The 18,303-nt window shown below is 41.5% G+C and overlaps 1 protein-coding gene across 1 annotated transcript; it reads right to left on the bottom strand.

Annotated features, from left to right (window-relative positions):
* Window positions 1–1,489: 1,489 nt before the first annotated feature.
* On the bottom strand, window positions 1,490–8,469 carry pcare1 (photoreceptor cilium actin regulator 1). Its single transcript, XM_035759369.2, has 2 exons — window positions 4,767–8,469; window positions 1,490–2,869 (listed from the first exon to the last, which is right to left on the bottom strand). Exons 1-2 carry the CDS (start codon window positions 8,114–8,116, stop codon window positions 2,749–2,751), a joined length of 3,471 nt encoding a protein of 1,156 aa, XP_035615262.1. The 5' UTR covers window positions 8,117–8,469; the 3' UTR covers window positions 1,490–2,748.
* Window positions 8,470–18,303: the final 9,834 nt, after the last annotated feature.

The following is an 18,303-nucleotide window of genomic DNA, read 5'->3' as shown; positions in this document are numbered from 1 at the left end:
AAGATATAAAACTGTATTTTTTTGTGAAGAATCAACAAGTGGGACACAATCATGAAGTGGAATGACATTTATTGGATATTTCAAACTTTTTGAACAAATCAAAAACGGAAAAATTGGGCGTGCTAAATTATTCAGCCCCCTTAAGTTAATACTTTGTAGGGCCACCTTTTGCTGTGATTACAGCTGTAAGTCGCTTGGGCTATGCCTCTATCAGTTTTGCACATTGTGGATTGTATTTATCATAATTAGTCATTTAGGTCAACATTGGATCATTCAGAGATCCTCACTGAACTTCTGGAGAGAGTTTACTGCACTGAAAGTAAAGGGGGCTGAATAATTTTGTTATTTTTGATTTGTTAAAAAAGTTTGAAATATCCAATAAATGTCGTCCCACTTGTTGTTGATTCTTCACAAAAAAATACAGTTTTATATCTTTATGTTTGAAGCCTGAAATGTGGCAAAAGGTTGCAAAGTTCAAGGGGGCCGAATACTTTCGCAAGGCACTGTATATGTCAATGTGCTACCCGGAACATATCCCAGTCCACTACAAAATAGCTTCCAATACTCTACTCAGCAAACTGGATGCAGTTTATCACAGTGCCATCCGTTTTGTTACTAAAGCACCTTATACCACCCACCACTGCGACCTGTATGCTCTAGTCGGCTGGCCCTCGCTACATATTCATCGCCAGACCCACTGGCTCCAGGTCATCTACAAGTCCATGCTAGGTAAAGCTCCTCCTTATCTCAGTTCACTGGTCACGATGGCAACACCCACACGAAGCACGCGCACCAGCAGGTGTATCTCACTGATCATCCCTAAAGCCAACACCTCATTTGGCCGCCTTTCGTTCCAGTTCTCTGCTGCCTGTGACTGGAACGAATTGCAAAAATCGCTGAAGTTGGAGACTTATCTCCCTTACCAACTTCAAACATCTGCTATCTGAGCAGCTAACCGATCGCTGCAGCTGTACATAGTCTATCGGTAAATAGCCCACCCAATTTTACCTACCTCATCCCCATACCGTTTATATTTATTTACTTTTCTGCTCTTTTGCACACCAGTATCTCTACCTGCATATGACCATCTGATCATTTATCACTCTAGTGTTAATCTGCAAAATTGTAATTATTTGCCTACCTCATGCCTTTTGCACACAATGTATATAGACTCTCTTTTTTCTACTGTGTTATTGACTTGTTAATTGTTTACTCCATGTGTAACTAACTCTGTGTTGTCTGTTCACACTGCTATGCTTTATCTTGGCCAGGTCGCAGTTGCAAATGAGAACTTGTTCTCAACTAGTCTACCTGGTTAAAAAAAAGAAAAAAGAAAAGGTGCACTTGTGTAATGATCATGCTGTTGAATCAGCTTTTTGATATGCCACACCTGTCAGGTGGATGGATTCAAAGGTGAAAAGCTCACTAACAGGGATGTAATAGAATGTCTGCACAAAATCTGAGAGAAATAAGCTTTTTGTATGGAACATTTCTGGCATCTTTTATTTCAGCTCATGAAACATGGGACCAACACTTACATGTTGCATTTATATTTTTGTTCAGTATAAATGCATATCCCCATTCAAATGGTTGGCATGCAGATGCTGCATGGACTTGTCAACGGTAAAACTTGAAGAATTATCATTCATGATTAACAGTGAGAAATGTTAAGGGAGGATGACCACAAAAATGTGTTTGTAAAGTAGTGGCATAGAAACACATGTACAAAATGTGATTCGGATCTTCAGCTCTGGGGAAAAGGTATCCAGGGACAGGACAGGATGGTTTCATATACAGATCCACAGCCTCTGCTTAATTTTATTGGGCTTCTTTTAGGATTAAAATGAATTGTCCCAATTCAAATTTGCATGATAGCTAAGTAAGATATCTGCCACACAATTGTTTTCTGAATATGTGAATGTGACTGAAATGTTCTGAGAAAAGCAATAACAAGTTGATTTTTTTTCTGTGAAAATGAAATGCATTACAGTATGGGTTTGAATTCCAGCCTATAGTATTGATTTGAGTCCAACATCAAAGTTGTGCATGTGTGAACATTTGTATAGGGAAACATGAAGGTTAAAAAACAACAGAAATACATTGACAAACCAAAATAGGAAACATGGAGATCAACATTTGTTAATGTAAATATGTCACAAATATGTCACAAGAGTTTATAAAACATTTCCCCAACTGAAAATACATCTCAAATAGGTGGCTATGATTACACATATTTAATATTCCTTATTTCCTTTATTGTAATTTTGTTTGATAATCACACTTTATAGTTAATAATAACCAAATGTATGTAAATTATGCACACCATCCTTAAGTGCAAATTAAATAGTCTTATTCCGTGTTTTATAAAATCTGTATCAAAGGCAAAACATTTATCTTTCAGTGACCATGTACTGTATGTCTGAAAGGAACTGTACATTATGTATTAAGTGTACTGTTTGTGGAGCAAATTGATAAATCATAAAAGTGTTTGTGTACATTTATGTTTGTATAAATTGTATTCTTATTTTGCACGTTCACATACAAACACACACACAAACAAACCGCATCGAAAAGAACGTAATAGAAAAAGCGTCTCTGAAGAAAATTAAAGGGAGGAGTAAGTAGTGGTACCACCCGGTAAAGAAGCTTTCTTGAATTAGCACTTGCGCTCTTCCCAGTGTAAACAAAATCTTAAATCCTCTGTTTATCTGTAATCTGACTTGGTCTTTTACCAACCAGGCCCCTTATTCATAATGTAAGGCCCTGACCCACGATGCACAGGTCCGGGTGCGAAGCAGAGTGGGCATTCCCTCTGAAATCTGATTTGCTGTCCCACGACTCGTCTTCTCTGCTTAGCTCGTCCTCCAGCCTATGGGAGTAAAGCGAAGAAGTGGTTTGAGGATTAGAGAAATGGGACAGGTGTGTCAGCAACCAGTTAGCACCGGCTAAAAGAAGCTACCGTGAGTCATAGAGAAGTAATGCATAAGTGATTAGCTAGTTTTGCCTACTATAGTCTACATGGAGACAAATAGACGGCATACAAAAACCCAGTGTTATGATTTCCCAGTGGCAAGATCAGAATAAAACAACACAGAAATACCGTCAAATACATTGTAATTAAAAATGGCACGGTCAGGGTACTTGAATTATTTTGTAATGCTATTTTATATTTAGCATCAGTTTTGTATCTGCTGTAATCTCCTTACGGCTCTTCCATTTTTAATACAAAGCTCCCCTCTCTCCTCTCCTTGACCTTATTTCACCCTGCCCTCTCACCCTCTCTTTATCTTTCAAGCAGACATGTTATGTATAATCTTCAACTATAATTTCTTCTCATAGCTCAACGAAACCAGTAGGAGTCAGGAAAAATAAATAATGATGTCTTAATCCATAAAATTAGCCCTCTATTATTTTTTTTGACTGAATTCACAAAAAGAGTCAAGGCTGCACTTTGAAATACCATTGCAATGATTAAATACTTCCTCTAATCATATGTTTAACGTCAGGTATGAGATAAAATAAAGGTGGAAATCTTTTAACTTCTTTAACATGCACAAAATTAACTGACTTAAAGACATCCTTCTGTGATTTTTTTCCTGTTGAAAAGCGATATCCCAAGTACACACACTAAAGGGTAAAAAAAGAACGTTTTGAGCAAAAATGTAGGGCATTCAGGGACTTGGTCTGATGAGAATTTGTGATGTCATCTGCCTTGTTTTGCCCATTCAGGGACAAAATGAACTTATTTTTTACATTTCTGTTATTACAGGATTTTTGTTACATTTTACACAGATTTTACATACTGTACATGGTACGTTTTTACACAGTTAAATAACAAAGACAAGGGGCCATTGAAAGCCACCCCACCTCCTAGCCCTACATTGCCTTTTGTGAATTAAATCAGGTGTTAAATGAGCTGAAAAGGAGACTGGAGTACGAGGCATAGATCACTTCACCAATCAGGCCTTTATGGTAGAGTGATCAGACGGAAGCCACACCTCAGTAAAAGGCACATGACAGGCCTCTTGGAGCTTGCCTAAAGGCAACTAAAGGAATCTCAGACCATGGGAAACAAGATTCTCTGATCTGATGAAACCAAGATGGAAGCTTTTGGCCTGAATGACACTGTCACGTCTGGAGGAACCCTGGCACCATCCCTACGGTGAAGCACGGTGGTGGCAGCATCATGCTGTGGGGATGTTTTTCAGTGGCAGGGACTGAGAGACTTGTCAGGATCGAGGAAAAGATCAAAGTACAGAGAGATCCTTGATGAAAACAGAGTGCTCAGGACCTCAGACTGGGGTGAAGGTGCACCTTCCAACAGGACAATGACTCTAAGAACACAGCCAAAACAATGCAGGAGTGGAGTAATCGCTGTCAAAGGTGCTTCAACAAAGTACTGAGTAAAGAGTCTGAATACTTATGTAAATGTGATATTTCAGTTATGCTAGAAACATAATTCTATTACACACTTGTTTGTAACAGGACAAATATAAACAAATTATTATTTAGAGGATGATAATCACATTATGAAAACAGTGAATTATCTTGGTTCATATTGTTTCCTTCTTAGTGATCCTATACTGTGCTACAGTGGGGAGGGAGTGTTGACTACAAAGACAGTGACAAGAGGCTTTCCCCTGTAAAACAAATACACATTGCAACACCCTTAATCATGGGCATGTATTTAATTTGCAAGGTAATTAATTAGCAGTATTTTGCGTTTTGAAAGAGAGATTTAGACAGAGGGAAACATTGACACTCACCCGTGTATGCTGATGGCCGGCTCACTCCCACAAGTCTCTGCAAATGAGACGATGGGTGCCCTGGACGGCAGGCTTAGACTGGGCCTCCTGTCCGAGTGGCTGCGTCGGATGAAAGGCTTGGGCCCTCGCACAGACGTAGGCAGCCTACCACGATTTCCCCAGGAAAGCGGGACAACACTACCACTGATGGAGGCCCAAGCCTGGGGGGGGCAGGGTACTGGGCAAGGCTGGGCCTCAAACAGTGAGGAAGAGGCCGGGCAGAAAACAGAGCGAGCGTTACTGATCAACTGAGAGATAGCTGAAGCACCTGGGCTGGAGTCCTTGCTGCTGTTCTCCCGTTTCCATCTTTGTACCCTTGGGGACGTTGGTGGTGAGGGTGCCTTGAAAGAATGTGTGGAGTCAGAAGAGCTGGAGTTTGGGGTCAGTACTTTTCTTGAGGCAGGTGGGCTTGGAAGTCTTCTCTGAAGCGGTGGTGGGGTGGGAAGTTTGCGAATGGCCGGAGGGCTGTTTGTGGATGGGGGCGTAGGCTGCTTTCTGAAGGTGATGGGACTGGGTAATCTTCGATGCAAGCCACTTGGGGTTGAAGGCGTGGAAGGCAGCATTCGGATTCTAGATACAGGCGGGGTAGCAGGTGGTTGGCTACTGATGGTTGAAGTGGGAGGCACTGTCTCAGAAGGACTGTCATCTCCCTGTCTCCCTCCTGATGCTGCTCGATTGGGAGAGGACCTTTTGGGCACAGAATGACCTTTCTCAATAGGAGACTCTGAGGAGTGCCGCAAATGGATGATTTTTCTAGCTTGCTTGTAGAGAGTGGCCGCCTCCTCTGTCTCAGGGTCTACCTCCAGCTGAGGCTCATCGTTGCTAACTCTGGAACTAGCAGAGATATCCCGCCTTACAGTCCGGGCAGGAAACATGCTGCTAGACCCCTGGGGCAGGTTGCCTCTGCTGGGTAGGACTGACACAGAACGCATGGAGGCACGCATCTTCTGAGATGCTGTAGCCCTCTTGGGAACAGGGGATCGACCTCTACTTGCAATCCCATCATCTACATCGCTAACTGTGAGGCTCTGTGCACCTTCAAAGGAATTGTCCATCAAGACCTCAAGAGGAGGGGGTGGCAGACTTTCAAGGTCCAAATCATATGTCCTACAACTGCTGACCCCACTGTTCATTATGGCTTCAGTGTCACCTACTCCAGGCATAACGTGAACACCACACTTTCGAACCCCTTTAAGAGGCCCCAACCCTTTGGATGCCTCTTGTTTGGGCTCTTCCACCCCCTGGCTGAAGGAGTCAATCAGTCTTTTGACAGAATTCCTTCCCCGAAACAGTCCTGAGCATGGACGATGTGACAATGAAGGGCTAGGAGGTGGGGTGGCTTTCAATGGCCCCAATGTAGGGCTAGGTGGTGGGGTGGCTTTCAACGGTCCCTTGGTGCTTTTCTTGTCTTTATTTTTCTCCTCAATGTCCTTGCCTGCCCTGTGTTCCCCAGAGTCATGCTTCATAAGCCCTGCAATGTCCTGGATTGGAAGAATGTTGTTGTTCCTCTGCAGGGTAGGGCACAGACGATTGGATGCTGGGGACGTCGCAGAATCTCCTGGGTTCTGTTTAGTGAGACCTGCCTTGGTATTCCCCTCCGTCCTGCCTTTGCTCATCCTCTCTAGCATCTGACTAAGATCCTTCTGTGTCCTCTCTAGTTCAATCAGTGTTGGATCTTCACCTTTGCTGCGAACGGATTCTGCAGACTGTGAACGGTGCTCTTTAGGAACAGTGGTCTTTTTAATTTCCCTCCGTACAGAGGCTGCTCGTTGGGGCCTTTTTGGTGATCCCCCCTCTGTCCACTGGCACCTGGTCTTGGGGCTGTCTGTTGGTTTAGTTTTGGCACTGTCACGTTGTGAGGGAACAAATCGAATCCGACCACTTATGGCATCTTTCATTTTCAGGGTCATTTCCACATTTTGAGGGTTTTCTATGCGCTTGGGTACCAGGCGACAAGGTTGCTGGTTAGGACCAGATAGTGAGGCGTTAGATCGCGTCCTGCCACCTTGTCCCTCTTCTTCCCCCTCATCATCATCACCCTGCTCCTCACCATTGTCTAAGGAGGCAGATCCTTTATCCATTATGGTGCACACTGAGTCTATGGAGTTTAGGGAGTTGCTGTGGCTCACTTTCTTAATAAACTTTTGCCTTGGTGCCCCTTGCTGGACTGGGCTAGCATTAATGCCAAAAGGACTGTAAGGAGTGGTTCGGTTGGACCCAGTGGACTCACAGCTTTCACAACGGAGTCGTCTTTCAGAACCAGCTAGTGACTCGCTTTCAGCCCCAATTCCGCTGTCCTCACTGAACAATCCAGAGTCCTCTGGTCCGGGCTTACGAAGTGAGGCAGCCTCAATACGAGTCAGCAACTGCATCAGTCTTGTCTCCGCTGCATGCTTGGCTTTTAATTTATCCTCCAGCAGCTCAGAGACAGAGGTAAAGTACTCAGCTGCCTCCTCCAAGGCAGAGTCCCCAATGCCACCCACAGACTGGCCCACATTTTGCATCCTTTGAGTGGTATACTGAAGTAGCTGCTGCAAGAGATCTGGTGGAGGCTCAGCATTGATGGAACCAGATTTGAGAGGGGGAGAACTGGATAGGTTTTTCATTGGGCTTGGCCAGGCGAGATGCTCCCCATTGTCCTTCAGAAGCCTTTCACCCTCATCTGCCATTTCCTCCAGCCCTCGGTTGATTTCGTCGTAGCGCATAGCCATGAAGGTCACCATTGGCTGCACAGACATCTGGGTCTGGGTTGCTTGGTCCAGTAGCCCCAGTAGAATCTCATATTTGCTGATACTTGGGTTTAAAAAGGCATAAGCAGCCTGGTGGGCTTTCACTAAAGGTTCCGGAAAGTCAACTTTCTGCTCCACAAGGGGAGCTTTATTCTCCTTCTCTTTCTTTTTAGCTGACTTGACTCCTTTACAATTTTTCTTTGGCTTTCGTCCACCCTTTTTGTCAGCCATATCTTGCTTGTCTCCTTGTTTCTCTTTTCCATGTTGCCCTGTCTTATCTGTCTCTTGAGTCCCCACTTTTTTATCCAGGATGACCCCCTCTGGAACCAACTCAGTCAGGGAGGGTCTCCTTTTCTGTGGGGTTGAAGGTGCTTCCTTCTGAACAGATTGGGTCTGCCCAGCCAGTCTCCTTTCCCCATCTCTCCTCTCCCAAGTGTCTCCTGTTCCAGAGGAGCCTCCACTCCCTCCACAATCAGACTGGGACTCCACTATGCTCTCTTTGCCCCCTGGTTGTAGTGTCCTGCCCCTCCCAAAGGTGCCATGAGCCACAAAATTGTTACCTTTAGATGGGGAGCATCCCATTGCAGCTGCTCAATTGATGTTTATATCCTGAGGGAACAAGATCTTGGCGAAATTCCCACAAATGCGGAAGGAAAGAAACATCCACAAATGAAAGAAAATAATAGCCAAGGCCCTTAGCTACAAGCTGCAGCTGTCATTTTCAAATAGCTCCAATCCCCAAGAGAGTCATTGAGTCTGTCAGGTTCTTTATCCTTACAAAAAATACATCAACCAACACGAAACAGCGACAAATCCACAAATCCAATGGACAAATCCATTTTGAGTGTCCCATTTTCTCGCCTATCATACATAGGCTACAATGACATATCCGCATACCTGTTTTCATGTTTTTCTGTTGATTCCCTTTGCATAACGTCAACATCTCACAGCTAGTCCTATGGAAGAGCAGCCCTGTCTGTGTACCTTGTAGAGGACGAGCAGCTGAAAGGATTAGATAGGCTTTTAGTGAACTCCACAGTATGCACATATGGCACCTTAAAGCAAAGAGAAACTCACACACTTCTAAGACCTTAAGCTCATTAAGGTAATCACGGCTGCTTTCAGGTGGCTTTTTATAGAACACACAACAATATCTCTCTGTTTAGTGTCCCAGTCAAACTCAATGGACTGCCAAAGGATATCGTATATACACTACCAAGTAACATGGACCGAATGCTCAAAATCAACTCCTACATTCTTATTGTTATATCAACTATTACAAGTGAATAAATTCTGAGGTTTTCAATTGAACTCCAACTCAAAGACTTTGATCATGCACATCATTATGCATTCCACAGTATACATGCAATCAATAATTGGGTGTGTTTGTAAAATCAGGCTACTCATCACAAGGAAAATAACAATAAATGATTGCTTCATACAAGACTCATCAAGTTGAATCTTTCCACTGCCATGTATTATCACAGTAATACTGACACTCAAGTTAACAGTTTGCCAGGAGTGCTGAGGTCATGTTGGCTGGCAGACAGCGAGAACATCCCATTGTTCCACAGGTTGATAGTGCTCTTTCATTGTATTTGTTCCCCTGTTTACATTGTTTGCTGTTAGTGTGGTCATTGTACTGTTGTAGATCTTATTCGTTCATATTTTAAATAAAATTACATTTATTATGTTACATTCTTTTTTGTTATTCTCCACCCATTGATACCAGTATATGCGCTTGCTTATTCATGGATGATTTTTGCGAATTTATTTGGATAATAAGTAACCTCAGAATCACGGAAACCATCATAACTACAGTGACAAAACGGTCTGCTATGGTGTTTTCGACTACGATTAAACCTCAAGTAGAGATTGCGGTAGCACTATCTTAAGTGTACATTAACCTTAACATGTAACTAAGTAGTATTTATGTATTAATAACATAGTAGAAGTGTAATTACTATGTATGTACACAAGGGTTTAGCGGTATAGGTTATTACACAAGTGGAACAAGGTCATGTAATTACAAATCTGCTTGTCGGAGGTTATTCCACATGTGTAATTACTCATTATTTATTTATGTAATTTCAAGATGCATTGTTCAAAATGTAACTAAGATGTTCTGTATTTACACTTTTGCAGTCTGCTGTGTAGAACGATGTTAACAATGCATCCTATTATGTAACTACATAAATCACTAGCACCAAAATAAGAGACTAGGACTAGTGGTGTTGGAGGCCAGTAGGAGGCACTCTTTCCTCTGGTCTAAAAAATATCCCAATGCCTCAGGGCAGTGATTGGGGACACTGCCCTGTGTAGGGTCCCGTCTTTCGGATGGGACGTTAAACGGGTGTCCTGACTCTTTGAGGTCATTAAAGATCCCATGGCACTTACTGTAAGAGTAGTGGTGTTAACCCCGGTGTCCTGGCTAAATTCCAAATCCGGCCCTCAAACCATCATGGTCACCTAAAAATCCCCAGTTTACAATTGGCTCATTCGTCCCCCTCCTCTCCCCTGTAACTATTCCCCAGGTCGTTGCTGTAAATGAGAATGTGTTCTCAGTCAACAAATCTGGTAAAACAACAAATAAATAAAAATAAAAAATCAGCTGTTGTAACAATGCATCATAATATGTAATCTTCTTACATATAAGTCACTAGCACCAAAATAAGATACAACAGCTGATGGAGTCATAGCCTAACAATGCATCCTATTATGTAACCTGGTTACATGTACAGTGGGGCAAAAAAGTATTTAGTCAGCCACCAATTGTGCAAGTTCCCTCACTTAAAAAGATGAGAGGCATGTAATTTTCATTATAGGTACACTTCAACTATGACAAAAAAATCCAGAAAATCACATTGTAGGATTTTTAATTAATTTATTAGCAAATTATGGTGGAAAATAAGTATTTGGTCAATTGCAAAAGTTTATCTCAATACTTTGTTGGCAATGACAGAAGTCAAACGTTTTCTGTAAGTCTTCACAAGGTTTCCACACACTGTTACTGGTATTCTGGCCCATTCCTCCATGCAGATCTCCTCTAGAGCAGTGATGTTTTGGGGCTGTTGCTGGACAACACATACTTTAAACTCCCTACAAAGATGTTCTATGGGGTTGAGATCTGGAGACTAAGTAGGCCACTCCAGGACCTTGAAATGCTTCTTACGAAGCCACTCATTCGTTGCCCGGGCGGTGTGTTTGGGATCATTGTCATGCTGAAAGACCGAGCCACGTTTCATCTTCAATGCCCTTGCTGATGGAAGGAGGTTTTCACTCAAAATCTCACGATACATGGCCCCATTCATTCTTTCCTTTACACAGATCAGTCGTCCTGGTACATTTGCAGAAAAACAGCCCCAAAGCATGATGTTTCCACCCCCATGCTTCACAGTAGGTATGGTGTTCTTTGGATGCAACTCAGCATTCTTTGTCCTCCAAACGCGACGAGTTGAGTTTTTACCAAAAAGTTATATATTGGTTTCATGTGACATTCTCCCAATCTTCTTCTGGATCATCCAAATGCTCTCTAGCAAACTTCAGACGGGCCTGGACATGTACTGCCTTAAGCAGGGGGACACGTCTGGCACTGCAGGATTTGAGTCCTTGGCGGTGTAGTGTATTACTGATGGTAGGCTTTGTTACTTTGGTCCCAGCTCTCTGCAGGTCATTCACTAGGTCCCCCCGTGTGGTTCTGGGATTTTTGCTCACCGTTCTTGTGATCATTTTGACCCCACTGGGTAAGATCTTGCATGGAGCCCCAGATCGAGGGAGATTATCAGTGGTCTTGTATGACTTTCATTTCCTAATAATTGCTCCCACAGTTGATTTCTTCAAATCAAGCTGCTTACCTATTGCAGATTCAGTCTTCCTAGCCTGGTGCAGGTCTACAATTTTGTTTCTGGTGTCCTTTGACAGCTCTTTGGTCTTGGCCATAGTGGAGTTTGGAGTGTGACTGTTTGAGGTTGTGGACAGGTGTATTTTATACTGATAACAAGTTCAAACAGGTGCCATTAATACAGGTAACGAGTGGGGGACAGAGGACCCTCTTAAAGAATAAGTTACAGGTCTGTGAGAGCCAGAAATCTTGCTTGTTTGTAGGTGACCAAATACTTATTTTCCACCATAATTTGCAAATAAATTCATAAAAAAATCCTACAATGTGATTTTCTGAATTTTTCCCCCCTCATTTTGTCTGTCATAGTTGAAGTGTACCTATGATGAAAATTACAGGCCTCTCTCATCTTTTTAAGTGGGAGAACTTTGCACAATTTGTGGCTGACTAAATAGTTTTTTGCCCCACTAACTACATTTGTCACTACCACCTAAATAAGCGAGGCTCGGACTCTGTCAGCTGTTGTAACGTTGCACCATGATTGGCTCAGTGTTCTGTCACTCATGGGGACACTACGCCAAGTCTAAGGGTAGAGCTCGAAAATTCTAGCCCCTTGGGTGCTGCCATAGCGTTACATTAGAAGTGCACATCCAAGAAGGCTCCAAGTCAACGGCCACAGATAAAATTACATGAAATCACATATCTCTGGTATCTTTGATTGGACTGTCAATATCATACTTTCAATATCTTAGCTAGCAGTCATCATCATGAACCAAGTCAACAATCTACTTGCAAATCCTTTTTAATCCTTGTCATATGAAGATGGGAAACTGGGAAAATATGTTTTGAACTTTCGTCCAACTCTGAAATGTAAATCAGGAACTCAGGCCTTTTTCTAGAGCTACGCCCTGAAGATCACTGACGTCATCATGAGTTGTCTTGAAAGCACCATAAATCCAGAGAATGCCCGACTTTGATTAAAGTTTGATGACAAAATTTGCCCACGAAGGTCCGCCACGCCACTTTCCTGTCCAAGTGAGCACAGTACAAAAAGATGAGCCCACAAATGTCTTGTATGCTGCTGCATAAATTATGGAATATGCCATGGAGATACTGTATGTATATTGTAGCTAAGGATGTAATACTAAGTGTATATTGTGTAGTAAACTGTTAGTAGCCCATTTAACTCACCCAAATAATTTGGTCTATTTTGACCTCTTAATTTCACCTACTGTTCTGACTTGGTGGTGTACATGTTGCCTATAATCTGTTTTTGAGAAATGTAATCATCGAATATTGTAAGAGCTTTCATTGTCTGCTTATATGCCCCCTTTATTTATCCTACGGTTCTGACATGGTGTACACTGGGAGAACACTGTAAGAATGACTCATGTTCTGAATTCTGTCACTGTACATTTCAAAAGTGCTGAACAAATTGCTATATTGACTACGTCCGTCCTAGCTTGCTCATTAATGTCTTAATCGAGATGACGGATTACCTCTTATCCGGTTGTCATCCCCTTCTGCCAGGCCTGGGCAAAGGCCGGCCCGTGGAATCATTCTCAGATCACATAAAGAATTTGCGATAGTAAAGTTTTGAAAAAAGTATTTGTTATTCAATTAAATCCCAATGAATACTCACCTTTGTGTAATGATTTAACTCCCACCATTTGACATCAACATATTTTTGTATTGAGGTATCAGGGAAAGCTGTGTGCAAAGAGAGCATCGCTGTCTTGAAAGACTACAACTTGTCCTGACACTTCCAGACGAAGAATGCATAGAATTATATGAATATGAGAATTGCTTTCTCAGTTGCAAAAGCTGCAAGGACCTTTCACAAAACTGCACTCAGCAAACGACCAAGTTGTGAGAGCTGGCTATGCACTGTCCCACAAAATTACTAAACATAGCAAGCCATTCATTAAGGGTGAATTGCCCTGACAAGAAAGAGCTGTTTGAAAATGTTTCCCTGTCGAAACAGTGACACGGCGTGGTGAGGACATCGCAGAGAATATGGAACAACAGTTGAAAGACAAGGCAAAGGATTTCACATACAGCGTTTTTCCTATTTTGTTGCATGACAACCTGTCATTTAAATAGATTTTTATTTGTATTTAATGTAGTGGACATACACAAAATAGTCCAAATTGGTGAAGTGAAATGAAAAAATTACAAGTTACAAAAAATGCAAAAAAAATGCTCAACTGAAAAGTGGTGTGTGCATATGTATTTACCCCCTTTTATATGAAGCACCTAAATGAGATCTGGCGCAACCAATTACCTTCAGAAGTCGCATAATTAGTTGACTAAAGTCCACCTGTGTGCAATCTAAGTGTCACATGATCTGTCACATGATCTCAGTATATATACGCCTGTTCTGAAAGGCCCCAGAGTCTGCAACACCACTAAGCAAGCGACACAATGAAGACCAAGGAGCTCTCCAAACAAGTCAGGGACAAAGTTGTGGAGAAGTACAGATCAGGTTTGGGTTTAAAAAAATATCCAAAACTTTGAACATCCCTCGGAGCACCATTTAAATCCAGTATTTAAAAATAGAAAAAATATGGCACATCAACAAACCTGCCAAGAGAGGGCCGCCCACCAAAACTCACGGACCCAGGCAAGGAGGGTATTAATCAGAGGCAACAAAGAGACCAAAGATAACCCTGAAGGAGCTGCAAAGCTCCACCGCAGGAGATTGGAGTATCTGTCCATAGGACCACTTTAAGCCGTACACTCCACAGAGCTGGGCTTTACAGAAGAGTGTCCAGAAAAAAAGCCATTGCTTAAATAAAAGAAATGTGTAAGACTCCCCATACATATGGAAGAAGGTACTCTGGTCACAAGAGACTAAAATTTATATTTTTGGCCATCAAGGAAAACACTATGTATGGCGCAAACCCAACAGCTCTCATCCCCCAAGAAACACATCCCCCAGCCAATTAATCCACACATAAAACAGTCAACCGAATCGTTTCTAGTCATCTCTGTTCCTTCCAGGCCTTTTCTTCTCTTGACTTTATATTGCGATTGGCATCTTTCATAAATTAGGTGCATTACCGCCACTGACCTCGTTCGTCTTTCAGTCACCGACGAGGAGATGGCATGTGGGTACCTGCTTTTATAAACCAATGAGGAGATTGGAGAGGCAGGACTTGCAGCGCGATCTGCGTCAGAAAAAGAACTGATTTCTATATTAGCCCTTGGCACTCGTGAGCAGTGTGGGTTCAATAATTTAATAACATAGACTTCTAAAATTATTTTGCAACGCGAGTGGTGCGGTCAGCGATGTTCTTTTCATCACTTACAGGCTGATGATTCCCGTGACAATTTCGCTGTTTAGCTAATAAAATTAAAACATTAATTTGAACTACCATTGGGTACCTTAACATTAACATTACTACGTTTCAGAAATGGCTAAGAAAACATTGTAATCTGTTTACCTTACAGATCACAAAGTCAGCAAATGTCCACTCCATTCATATGTAAATCAGTTTGATTCAAATAGTGGCTTGTCTAGCTGTCATGTTTTTATTTTAATCTGCCCTTCCCTTATCTACACTGAAATAATATCATTTTATTAGTACTCTATTCTGATTTTTTTTCGATCTCGCATAGCTTATAAGTACACCCTTGTGGTTGAATGTATATGTATCTATTGTAGGTCCCAGGATACAACAATGAATAATGCCGAACAAATAAATACCATCAAATGATACCTTACAATAATGAACACCTTGTGAAACAGCTGTGAAAACCAACCTGGCAATATTTTAATACATAAACTTTGATCGTTTTTGGTATAGTTTGTCATTCATTTATTTTCTGATTTTTTTGTGCACTCACATGGCAAATCAGACGAAAATACTGAATTCTGGTGTGTGGAATATAGAGGAGGTGGTTGCTATATGGGTGGAAGGTTCTGGCTGTCACTTATAAAATTATGTGATTGATAAACAACATTTTATTTCACTTGCCCAGCTGTCCACCTCCTTGACAATTCCCCACTCTGAAATGGCCAGTATGCATCTCGGCCAGCACGGCCTCCTGAAGTTAACTGCTTAATGTTACCCTGAATTGCGAATTTCTCTGAATGTTGCGCCTCTTGTCGAGATCAGTGGTGCCAGCATAGTACTTCGCCTGGTTGGAATCTCCTCGAGGGATGCCATTGAAGTGCAAGCTACATACAATCAGAAAGCTGCAAAAACAGTTACAGTAGCTTGCTTGTTAGCTAAATAAAACTGTCTGGCCAGCTACTGTAGCTGACTTGGCAGGCTGCGGTATATAACTAAGTACAGTAGCTAGCAACGTAAATCTAACAACAGCTTAAATGATGTATACCTTTTTAACAATGTTCTTATGTCAAGACAAATTCATTATAAAGAAAGTGTTTTCTTTCCAGTCTTTTCTGTCCTCTGAAACTGCAGGTGGTCAGGTCAGGAGGTTGTCACCGTCAAAAACACCTTCCTCAGAGAGCAATTCTGAAGAAATAATTTTGCACTAACTGAGCGAGTGTTTATGCGGTAAAATAGAACTGCCTGTGTCCTCCTTCCTTCGCGACAGCTGCGATGTAAAATAGAGCCAAGCAACCAGCATAGCAACATTTAAATGCCTTGGTTCATTATTTAATCTGGTCAGAATGTTGAAAGTTCTAGCAACAGCCCTAGCAACAGAAGCTAGAACTTATCGAATTCCACTGTGACATAGAGGGGGACACTATTTGGCCGGGGGACACTATTTGGCATGACAGGCCCTAGAGTCCAATAGAACTCATGTAGAATCTTGAAGTTAGTGAGCTGAGTTAGACAAAATCTTTAACCAGGTATCATGCTCAATTTCACATTTAAGATCAGTTTGCCATTGTCCTAAGAGTAAAAAATGGCTGCTTTATATTAAATTCCAAATACTCCACTATTGGATTTCTTTTCTGGATTTAATTGACAGCTGGTTAACAGACATTCCCTCAATTGTAAATATTTCCAGAAATGTCCCTTGTCATATTTTTGCACCAAATCAGAGTATGACATAAGATCACCTATATTCCATTCATTATTTCCAAGTACACTAATTTCTTTCCTATCCATACACCAGGATTATGACACAATGATGAGTTTTTTTTGTTTTAATGCGAAATTCCACATATCTTATGTACGACTCTCCATATCTATTTTGAGTGTAACAACATTGGATTGGGAGTTTCAAGAAGCCTTTCCACAGAAATATGATGTGACAGAATATTAACAGGGTTGAAAGGAGACTTTAGTTCTCGTTATATTATGATCCAGTCCAGAACAGCATCCTCGTTACTCCAGTGCTTTGCCAATTTAGCCATTTCAAATGATAGATTATACAATTCTGGTAAAGCCAAGCCTCCTCTATCCCTTTGCGAACACATCTTATTCATATTAATTCTGTTTTTTCTTGTCCCAAAAAATCTTAAATTATCTTGTCATATTGCTTAAAATACAAGTCTGGGGTATTCATAGGTAATATTGCAGAGATACAATTGAATTATGGAACAACAACCATTTTAATCACTTTCTTTTACCCTGTTTCTAAATTGGTCTTAATCTTAAGTAGTAATGTTTAAAGATTATGTCCCACCGCTTCCTCCAGATTTGAACTCAATACCCAAAAATGTCATCCCAATGGGGAACCATTTGAAATGAAATGGAGTGACTGTTCTGGAGTGACATATGGCATTAATTGGCATTGCCTCTGACATCCAATTAATTGTATAACCTGACAGACTAGAATATGATTCAATACATGATTCAATTGCAGCAGAGACTGAAGTGGATAGGTGATCAGCAGCAGAATATCTTCTGCAAAAATAATCAGCTTGTGCACTGTACCTGCTCCATGAACAGCCTTAATTTCCGGTTCTGCTCTTATGACTATTGCAAGAGGTTCTAAAGCTATAATAAAGAAGAGAAGAGAGAGTGAACAGCCCTGCCTTGTACCTCTAGAAAGGCTGAAAAAAGGAGACATAATTCCATTCGTAAATACTGTTGCTTAGTCAGGTCCAAAATGGGGGCTGGGGGCATTGTTAGGCCTTAGTTACTTTCAAATTAGTAGGGCTATGTTACTCTTGTCCATAAAAATACTCAGATATACAGTTACGTTCAGAAGTTTACATACACCTTAGCCAATTACATTTATACTCAGTTAAGCACAATTCCTGACATTTAATCCAAGTAAAAATTACCTGATTTAGGTCAGTTAGGATCACCACTTTATTTTAAGAATGTGAAATGTCAAAATAATAGTAGTGATTTATTTCAGCTTTATTTCTTTCATCACATTCCCAGTGGGTCAGAAGTTTACATACCCTCAATTAGTATTTGGCAGCATTGCCTTTAAATTGTTTGACTAGGGTCAAACGTTTCAGGTAGCCTTCCACAAGCTTCCCACAATACGTTGAGTGAATTTTGGCCCATTCCTCCTGACAGAGCTGGTGTAACTGAGTCAGGTTTGTAGACCTCCTTGCTCGCACATGCTTTTTCAGTTCTGCCCACAAATGTACTACAGGATTGAGGTCAGGGCTTCGTGATGGCCACTCCAATACCTTGAATGTGTTGTCCTTAAGCCATTTTGCCACAACTTTGAATGTATGCTTGGTCACTGTCCATTTGGAAGACCCATTTTCTATTTTGTGAAGTGCACAAGTCCCTCCAACAGCAAAGCACCCCCACAACATGAGGCTCCGTTCTTCAGCTTGTAATCCTCCCCCTTTTCCTCCAAACATAACGACGGTCATTATGGCCAAACTATTCTATTTTTGTTTCATCAGACCAGAGGAAATTTCTCCAAAAAGTACAATCTTTGTCCCCATGTGCAATTAGACCGTAGTCTGTCTTTCTTATGGTGGTTTTGGAGCAGTGGCTTCTTCCTTGCTGAGCAACCTTTCAGGTTATGTAGATATAGG

Source organism: Oncorhynchus keta, chromosome 2 (assembly GCF_023373465.1).
Source record: "Oncorhynchus keta strain PuntledgeMale-10-30-2019 chromosome 2, Oket_V2, whole genome shotgun sequence".
Lineage (NCBI taxonomy): Eukaryota > Metazoa > Chordata > Actinopteri > Salmoniformes > Salmonidae > Oncorhynchus > Oncorhynchus keta.
Note: the sequence above shows the minus strand (reverse complement) of the source record. Positions and strands in the feature narration are given on the sequence as shown.